This window comes from Vigna umbellata, chromosome 1 (assembly GCF_029865625.1).
Source record: "Vigna umbellata cultivar VRB3 chromosome 1, Vumbellata_1.0, whole genome shotgun sequence".
Classification (NCBI taxonomy): Eukaryota; Viridiplantae; Streptophyta; class Magnoliopsida; order Fabales; family Fabaceae; genus Vigna; species Vigna umbellata.
The window spans coordinates 49902636-49913014 of record NC_142165.1 but is presented as its reverse complement, the minus strand read 5'-3'; the positions used below and the strand labels follow the sequence as shown (position 1 = coordinate 49913014).

Here is a 10379-nt window from a genome sequence, read left to right as displayed (position 1 = left end):
TCCACATCGAGCTTCACAAGGCTTGAACCCTGAGATCATAAGCCTGAAATCTTTGCATTCCAAGAAGTAACATCCTTTCTGGGCATTTCATCAAATACCTTTCTTTAACTTTCAGAGTTACCCCACGTGGAGGTCTTCCACTTAAACTGAAATTTGACTAAATTTGTAGGCGATATTATTCAAAGTTGTCGGCTAGAGTTAAGAAAATTGGATTCATAGTTTGCGGAAATTACGGAAAAAACCAACCGACAGAAGATTTAATGAGACGTTGAGAGAAGAAACGTTGAGAGAGAAAGAAGATGGGAAGTGAAGAAGTGAAGGTGGTGAGCTTTTGGGTGAGTCCATTTGGGAAGAGGGTGGAGTGGGCCTTGAAGCTGAAGGGAATAGAATATGAATACATAGAAGAAGATATCTTCAATAAGAGCAATCTCCTTCTCCAGTTAAACCCGGTTTACAAGAAGGTTCCGGTTCTGGTCCATGCCCACAAACCCATCGCTGAATCATTCATCATCCTTCAATACATTGATGAAATTTGGAAGCAGTATCCACTGCTGCCACAACATCCTTATCAAAGAGCACTTGTTCACTTTTGGGCCGATTTTGGTGAGCGAAAGGTACTTTCTTTATCAATTCCCTTATATAATTTTCTCTACTTTTGTTTTCTGGATTAAAACTTTTTAATTATCACTTTTTCGAATTAAAATAACGAGCATGCTGTTGTGTTATGTTAGTCTACCCTTTATCAATATACTGACCGAATTATCCACATCTTGATCGAAATTTTGAACATAAAACAAAACAAGGTGAAGTTTGTGAACAAAAGTAGGTCTCACTGACTTAGGATAGCTAACAACTATTAAAAACTAGAATTTACATTCTATAAATGTAAAGAAGATGTGAGAAAAGGGGAAGTTATATTGAGAAAGTAAGAGCAACCATAGTTTTGGAATGCACATGGATCAAACTATTGAGTAAGTTGTTTTTCTTTGTCAGTAATGTGTGTATGTACTATAAACTTATTTTTCAATGGTTGTGTTTGTCTGTGTATAACAGCTTTTGGATACATCATGGGTTGCAATGTGCAGCAGCGGGGATGACAAGGAAGAGGCTCTGAAAGTAGCTAGAGAAGCAATGGAGAAGATTGAAGAAGAGATAAAGGGAAAGAAGTTTTTTGGAGGAGACAACATTGGGTACCTTGACCTTGCCCTTGGATGGATCTCTTACTGGCTTCCTGTTTTTGAGGAAGTTGGATCCATGCAGATAATGGACCCACTGAAATTTCCAGCCACCACTGCATGGATAACCAATTTTCTGAGCCACCCTGTGATCAAGGACAACTTGCCCCCAAGAGACAACATGCTTGTTTACTTCCACAGTCGCAGAAAGGCACTTTCTTCATCTTTTCAGGGTTGGTTCAAGGTTTAGATATATTCTTCTCTCTTCGTGTTTCATAGAGCATGCAAAGATGTTAGATGTTTGTGGGATAAGAATAAGAACAGAATGATACTGGCTATGTTTGTATTTTGGGTTTGTTGAATATAGTGAAAAACTATATTTAGATTAATCTCCCTTGTGTAAAATACACACATAGGGTTCTCTATTTATAATAGAAGAAATATGGGCTAAGCCCAAAATACAAATGAGAAATAATAACAAACTAACTAAAAGATAAAAGATATAATATATCTAACACTCCCCCTCAAGCTGGAGCATACAAATTGTATGAACTAAGCTTGGAATAGATGAACTCAGTGTTGAACTAGATGATTTGTCTTCAGAGTGTGAGGCAAACACAGCAGTTTGTGAAACTTCAACTTCAAAAGTGGATGAAGGAGAGCAATGGTGGACAATGACAAACTGCAAGGACTGATTCCCAATCAATGATGGATGAGTGACGGGATCAACAGTGGTAGCTGAAAGCTAAGAGCTACAAAACTGCAGGGACTACACTAAATCCTCATCAATGATGGATGGGTGACGGGATCAACAGTGGTAGCTGAAATCTACAAAACTGCAGGGACTACACCCATATTTATGTGACTTGCAGTGTCTTGGAAACGTACTCCCCCTTAGTGTGAAGGTGGAAATCTGAAAGATCACAGTTGCTGAACCACTAAAACAAAACAAAATATTAAGCTACAATGCTGAAATAAAGGCATCAAAGATCCAAAGACATGTTGGAGGTCCAAAATTCTTTGCTGGACAACTCCCAAGTTATTGGTGTATAACAACTTCGCTTGTGCCCATACTTCTGAACATGTTTCATAGGATCGAAACATTTGTTTCAGTGAGGAGTGAATGGTGGACTTTATAACAATGCACAACTGAGCATCAATTTTCATCCAGCGGGAAGTGTCATCTATGGGAGCAGTAGTCACATTTTGAGTAAGATGATCTAAGTACCCTTGACTCTTCAACCAAAGTTTGATGTCGGACGCCCATGTTGCATAATTTGTGCCATCTAACTTGTCAATGGACAAGTGTACATTCACATAATTGGTATATATTGAAGGATCAGAAGATGAGCCACCAATAGAGGTGTTTGTAGACGAGGAAGACGCCATAGGGAAGGAGAAACCCTAAAAATTCAAAGTGCTCCGATTGACGCAACGACCACAGATCCAGAAAGAGGGCGAGGAGGCGATCACGGCGGTGCTGATCGGCGGCGGAAAGCTCCGGCGACGCGCCGGCACGCGCGGCGGCAGCGGCGACTCTTGCGGCGGCGCGTGGAGGCGCGTGGGAGGTCCGTTCGCCGCGATCTTCGTACGACGGTGGTCTCCCGGCCGAGACGATTCCGATGGTGTGGTCGCCGGTCGATTCTGGAACTCCGGCGACGGCGGCGGCGGCGGCGGCAGTGCCGGAGACCGTGGAGTTGACTGGAACTATTCCTGTGCTCTAGATACCATATTAGAAGGTGAGTTTTTAAGCCTAACTCAACCCCACAAAACCGGCTTGTAAGGTGAGGTTTGCACCTCATTTATATATTATATTTTTGGCCTTATCTCTAGTCGATGTGGGACTTCCAACACACCCCCTTCACGCCGAGGTATAGACATCTCGTGCGTGATAGTAGAAATTGGGTGGTCCAATAGCGGCCCGATTGCGGGTGGAATAGAAGAATAGAATGCCCACTTAGAACTCGCTAGGATAGGCAATAACCATGGCTCTGATACCATGTTGAATATAGTGAAAAACTATATTTAGATTAATCTCCCTTGTGTAAAATACACACATAGGGTTCTCTATTTATAATAGAAGAAATATGGGCTAAGCCCAAAATACAAATGAGAAATAATAACAAACTAACTAAAAGATAAAAGATATAATATATCTAACAGGGTTCTTTCTGTTGATATTATAAACCACTTTTGGATGTGTTACTCACTTCATGGTACTAATATGTAATTACTACATAACTAGTGTGGTGAGCAGTGACTTGCACACACATTTCTGTTGTAAAAGATGACGATAACATGAATTAGATGGGTTTCGTAAGACGTGAATAGTTACTACTATTAAGAATTTATATTCAGAGTGTGTTGTATAAGTCTTTCAGGATATAAGAATTTTTCAAATATTTTTGAGGAACTAAGAATGTAGTAAGAAACTATTAAAACCCAGGATTTAAGAGAAATTAACGGAAGGAAAAAGAAGATAATAAAGAGAGAAGAGTAGTGTGTTTTTGTAGGAGGAAAATTGGTGTATTTATAAGAAGGGAAGATGTGGTCATCAACAGAGGAATCCAACGTAAACCTGTATACATAGATATAAATCCGTAGTATGACCCGCATCTTGCAGAGGAGGTTCGAAGCTCTCTCACCTATGCAACGGATCTGCACCTTTAGAAGGAGAAGATAAAACTTTTGCGTGTGATTCACAAAAAGGTAGAGTTGTTGAATAGTTCGAATGTCCTCCATGATTTACGACAACCGATTTATAGGTAAAGTGGTCATGCATTCATGGGTGAAGACATTAAAGGCACATTCACTCTACTTTCCCAAATACTCTACTTTTTGGAATTCTCGATTCTCCCATAATCCTCACATATTGCAAAAAGTAAAAGATAAAAAGATGAAAGAAAAAAATAAAGTCTTATATAAAATGGAATGCATTAGATATGGTATAACAAATTATACAAACCAATCATATTGATAAACTTAACACATAATATACCTAATATAACAAATTATAAGAATAAAGATATCTAGTCTGTTAGTAGTTTATCAATTCTTACTCTTATTATTATGTTGTTCATACTAAGTTATGTACGTGTTCAATATTCATGAGTGTTCTAGAGATTTTTGTCTAGATCTCACACAAAAATCTTACTTAATACTCATATAAATGATTTCATCAAGAGTATGCGATAAAACATACACTAGATACAAAAACAGTTTATGTATTAAATAGCTTATATTTCATATCTTAAATTATTTTGTATCATATGATTTATAAATATTTAAAAAATTATAAAAATGCAATTAATTACAATCACACAAAAAAATTAGGTTAACTTTAAATGATTGGATTGAAATAGGTTGTGACCCAACTCCTTTGTTAAAGTAAAAAGAAAAAACATTTGGTCGAAAGAGAATAAAAAAGAAAGAGACAAAATTAAGGTTGTCGTCTTTCATGTACACTCTTCATTTTTCGTGAAGATTGTAGAGTTTTTTTCAAATCAGATCATGTGAACCTGTTTTGAAATGAGACTCTAATAAACTCTTTAGGAAGCGTTTCTTGTTAGAATCACAATTAATACAATTTATAATGTGATACGAATGATACAACAACGATTCGAGAACAAACATAAGTTTTACTATGATTCATATCGTGGAAATTGCAATTTATATTATGTCGTGTAATACAAATAGTGTATCATGCGATACTTACAACCATGATATAAGTGCAAATATCAATTATTGGAAAAGTTTAGAAACATATTCAATGAGAATAAAAAAAAAATTTAAAATCTTCAAGAAAACAAAATTAAAACATGCAAAGACAAAGGAAACTAAGATATATTAGAAAACTCAAAAATTTAGAAGTCTTCACTACGACTAATCTCACTTCAAATTTTGCAGAGCTGTAATTATTTTAAACATTGACGTCTACAATGTAGTTAGATATACATATAAAAAGGAAACATGAATCGAATAGTAAAGAAAAGGATATAGAATAATAAAGTAAATAATTGAAAACTAACTAGAATCGTGGTACGCAATTTCTAAAGCTTACGATTATTTTGAACTGCCGCCAGTATAAAATCATTACTTAAAAAATGTAGCCCAAAAATAATCTATTTTCTCATTGATTAGATTATATATTATCAATTATAAATTAGTTTTGTCCTCTTATTCACGAAACACGAAAAATTACGAATGAATCAAATTCGTCGATGTTTTAGTTTACCGTAAAGAAAACTAGACACAAGCGGTACCAAAATTGCAGTTGAACTTCTTTAAGTTTCTGGCTTTTTCCATTCTAACTAATACGTTCTTTAGAACCTGGAAAATTTATCATTCAAATTAATTTTAAATTTGGTCTACATTTAAAATTCTACTAGGGATTTGCCTACTGCTATTTCAAAAAGGATAATTGAAAAGCGTAGAGGATAGCGTTGCGACTTTTTAGTTGAAATAATAACTATAGCAGACATGGAGTTAAGATGGGTAGTATTACGTGGAATGTTCAAATCGCTCGTAATTGTAATTTAATGTTACATGGTATGTGATTAATAAGCCTAACTAAAAATTTCTCATCGATCCGTCTGAATTTTGGTTATACAAAACATTAATAAGCCTAATGTACAGTAGTATGCAATGGAGACTTGAATATACAAAACATGGCCACATAACATTTCCATTTTAACCTATACTTGAATTGCTTCGATGGTTAGATTTATCACAAGTTAAAACCCGTTCGTTTACCCTTGTACCAGAAAAACAAAACCCACTTACCCCACTAAAGAACAGGGAGAAGAGTTGGTCTATACCGTTTCTCAACCTCAACATCATCCAAACCATGCTCTAAAATTTAGCACTGACTGGTCTCACCTCACCGGGTCCAAATTCCAAAACAAACTTGACATAATTCAGGCAGGCAACTTCAGTTTCGAATTGTTCTTCCAACTGAAACAAAACTCCTTATATTATCTATTTGCCATACGAGCATAGTAAAAATGAGAAATAAGCTCGATCTTAACTCACAATAACATTACCTGATGAAGTAATAATAGAAGAAATCTGCATATAAAGCTGTCTGAACAACACCCGATATGCCAGCTGTAAAATAAGAAAGTCAGAATATTACTAATGCAAACATATAATTCCAAAAGAAATTCTTAATTTTAGCCTTAATTACCAATCCATCTAGTAAATCGTGGCTCGGTCAGATAGCGGTATATCCAGTTCAGGATGTAAAATGCACGATACGCACTGCAGTTTGAAAATAATCACCACATTTAGAGACGTTTATACTGAAAATTCTGTAAAGCATGCTAAGAAAGGAACTAGTAAAAACGCAAAAGTGCCAATTCAAACCAATAAACAGGATTTGCAAATCATGTACGATAAAAAAAGTTAGGACAAACATGTAAAAGTGAGGTATAATCTATAATACATCACATTGGACACGTTTAATTTCTAAGCTATTTCAATATGGCAAATATGAATACACCATTGTCAGTATAAGTTATCTCAATAACTTAGAAAGGACATTCTGCTAGTAAACAGCATAAAAGAGAACATAGTGTAAGATACCAATATCTAAATGCATATCTCAAAAAGAGAACTATCTCAACATAAGTGTGCATACCCAAGAAAGAATACATATTGCCCGGTCAAATTGTCCACATTTCCACTTCTTTGCAACAAAACCAACTGGGGCAATATTGCAACTGCTTCCAAGTATATTGAAAATGCCCAGAAAACCTGTTAACAAATGCACATAAAGTGTAATCATTCATGATGTTACAATGTGTAACGGAATTATTATAAAGATGACATGTAATGCACAAAAGCAATTTTCAGATTGGCAATCAACAAGGGAAAGCAATGTATGTTTGGACAAGAAGAACATTTGAAATCTTGCGATGGATTTGCTTTAACTCTTGCAAGATTAAGCAGAAAATATAAAGGAACAGCTAGTTATACATGCCACAGACTCCAAAAGGAAATAGATATCTGCAGAAGTTCTATAACACACTAAGCAGAGGCCTACCTTACCATTTAGAGGCTTTTTTAGCCTTTCCCAATTAATCATGTATCAGGGCCATAAGACATAAGGCATGCCATAGGTTGAAACTTTTAAACTACCAACAACATGCATTTTTCTCCCAAGTGCTAGCTTAAATATCATGTGAAACTTGGTCATCTTTTCGAGCATGATACCACCACATGGGTCCCTAACATAATTTTTAGATTCCCACCCAAAATCTTAAGAGCACTCCAAACCTATTTGGGCCACAGTTGTCATTCCTGGATAGCAGAGCTGTGAGGCTGACTCCAGAAATGGGATAGCAGGATAGTGGATAGAAGATAGTACGATGACCTCAAAAGTCGGATAGCAGAATGACTGTTATTCTAATATTTAAACATTCAAAATTCATACACCAACCATTATTTATAGAAAAAACTCATGGTCCTTGAACAAATATAGAGTATAAAGTCAAGAAAAAACAATGTAAAGCCCAAATTATAAAAAAAAATACTGATCGCAAAAAAGAATTAAAAATACAAAAAGCAACTAGGGAACGGAAATAACAGTGGGAACTAGGTAATAAAAAAATAACAGTGGTTTCGAGCAACCACAGAACAAAAATCCAAGAAAAAAAGAAAAAGAAAGGAAACTAAGATAAAAGATTAAGAAAAATGAAAATCACACATGCACTCACTAAAGTTGGGTTGCCAAAGTGTGAGTAGCTGAACAGATTGGGTTGCCAGACAGAGGCAGTAGCTGGATAAGAGCAGTCGTGGTGAGAAGGAGAGCAGAGGATGTAAATACCGTGTTCATGAAGAATGAGAACTTTTCTACATGAAGAAGCATTTGAGAACTTCGATCTTAAAACATTCTTTTCCTATAGTTTCTAATCTTGTAAGAGCAGCATTCAAAGACCGAAAGATGATCTTCCAGCCAGAAAACATGAACTGATACTCTACGGTTCAGAAAAGTTAGAAATATCATCAGATTCCATCCATGACAGTAAAATTCAACACTCTCAAATGAAGTATTCAAACCTAGAGTTGTATTCACAAGAAATTAATGTTCAGGTATTCAAAGATTATTATGTAAATTGAAGGAGAGGGAAAAAATCAAAACCTAAACCGAATCTAAATGTTTGAAGGAATTTGGAAGATTCTAGATATGGCATACATAGGAATGGTTTCAAAAGATCCATCCAAGTACCATTCAAAATTAATGGTAAGCAGTAAGCCCTGGAACATGGGTAGTTGTATTCTTCCACTTGCCGAACTCAAGTTGAGCCATAATGGTAATAATTCCTCACTCAAAGAATATAGGATCCTATGAACCACCACTCTCTGTAAGCCATTTTTATAGTGCATAGTTACATTCAAATCGAAGGCATGGTTAATTTGCAACGCTCAGATCACATTTCACAATTTCAACTGAAAAACAACCATTTCAAATTTCAAAAGCAAAGGAAATTTGCAATATAACTTAATAATATTTGGTTTATTTTCAGTTTCCATTTTAGTTAATATGATCTCATTAATATTTACAAAAACGCAACTTCAATTTGTTTTCCCCATTTGCATTTCCTTCTCAAAGTAGGAAATGAACTAGGAACAGAGAGGCATTTTTGTAATTATTAGTGAAAACGTATCTGCTGAAAATATATTAAAAAAAAAAACATCGAAAATGAGGTTCCATGGGTAACGAGTCATTTCTATTAACAAAAGTTCATAGTCATAACATTTCTGAGCAGTAAAAAACAAGGGTGCACCTTCGTTCACGAACTCAACCATCTGCTTATCTAAGCCTGGTCACTGGAACCGGACAAATCAATCATCAATCTAGTCAATCAGATATACACCAATGCACATATACAACACATCTTTCAATGGCCTTCTTTTAAAGAAGTAAACATTTGAAGAAATGCACAACGATTAAAACCAGAAATACATCACAAATGGAAAACAGTAAAACCCCACAACTCAAATACAGAACAAGATGCCTGGGTAAGCGTAACCAACAAAAAGCCAATCCATGCCAGTAGACACTACATACAGTACACAGTCACAATGCAAAAACTCTAAAAAAAGAAGAAGATAATATTCAAAAGGAATTAGAAAGTAGCCTCTACCAAACAGGGTAAAAGAGAATAGAGGTAAAAAACGGGGGAGCGAATTAAAAAGTAGTAATGGACCTCTTGAAGGGTGAACTTGTCGTGCCAGACGAGTGCCAAGGCAAAGCTGGCCCCAACAAGAAAAAAATATCGAAAAGTGTCGAGTTCCCTATCGTAACTTCTCCGGACCACGGGGTGGAAACGCATGCACCAAACAATGGCTAAGGAGCTGGCAATGAAAATCAACTTCATGAAGATGTTGTAAACGGAGATGAAGTCCGTGAACAGATCCAAATAACGAGCCATGAACACAATTGCGTACAGTTCTTGAGTCTTGCGGGAAATCCCTGAAACCCCAAAAAGAATAACAGTTCCGTTAAATAGGCGAAATAACGGAAATGATTTAGTTATAGAATTGATCCTGAATTTTTGGTTGGCGAAGGAATGTGACTAAGGGAGTGAAGTCGCTAATCGAAATTTGAAAATAGAATGCAAATTAGTCCGAATTTTTGGGGAAGCAGAAGAAAAATAGAGGAAGAGAATAAGGATAAGAATGAAGAGTGACCTGAGCATGATTTAGTGGCGTAGATTTTGAGGAGGAGGACGAGAATGCTGAGAAGATGGGTCATGTCACCGGCGAGCCTGAAGATGTTCATGGTTTTGCCCTAACGAGAGAGGCCCAGAGAAAATGTTCCAAAACCAGAGAAAACCAGAAACAAAGGAAGGAATTCGAGAAACGAAACGCAACGAAAAGAAATCCAAAAGAAAATTGCGTGACTGTGTTGTCTTTTGCATTTTATTTTTTCTTTCTTATTTATTTAACTATTTTCGATGTTTTGACAAAGGTGTGGCATACGCATGTATAAACTATGGAGCTGAGTCACCCACACTGATCTTCCCCGTCACCTCTTCCTTCTATTTGTGGTATTATTAATTACTAATTCTTTTTCGGTCTTTTCAATTCTAGCTCGTGTAAATTCGTTTATAAAACAATATATTAGTTTACTATTTTGAAAATTAATGCTAATTTTGACTAAAATATTAATGAAATGCAATCCCTTAGTAAAATAAAAAT

The 10379-nt window shown here is 35.8% G+C and overlaps 2 protein-coding genes across 2 annotated transcripts; one reads left to right on the top strand and one right to left on the bottom strand.

The window, feature by feature from the left end:
• The first annotated feature begins 270 nt into the window (after positions 1-270).
• Positions 271-1564, top strand: LOC148205635 (glutathione transferase GST 23-like). The gene is made up of 2 exons (XM_088103614.1): positions 271-614; positions 1054-1564. The coding sequence occupies exons 1-2, from the start codon at positions 300-302 to the stop codon at positions 1423-1425; spliced, it is 687 nt and encodes a 228-aa protein (XP_087959740.1). The 5' UTR covers positions 271-299; the 3' UTR covers positions 1426-1564.
• Positions 1565-5703: 4139 nt separating this feature from the next.
• On the bottom strand, positions 5704-10113 carry LOC148205634 (ER lumen protein-retaining receptor A-like). Its single transcript, XM_088103613.1, has 6 exons — positions 9870-10113; positions 9386-9651; positions 6814-6929; positions 6361-6434; positions 6218-6281; positions 5704-6128 (listed from the first exon to the last, which is right to left on the bottom strand). Exons 1-6 carry the CDS (start codon positions 9958-9960, stop codon positions 6092-6094), a joined length of 648 nt encoding a protein of 215 aa, XP_087959739.1. The 5' UTR covers positions 9961-10113; the 3' UTR covers positions 5704-6091.
• Between the last annotated feature and the right edge of the window lie 266 nt (positions 10114-10379).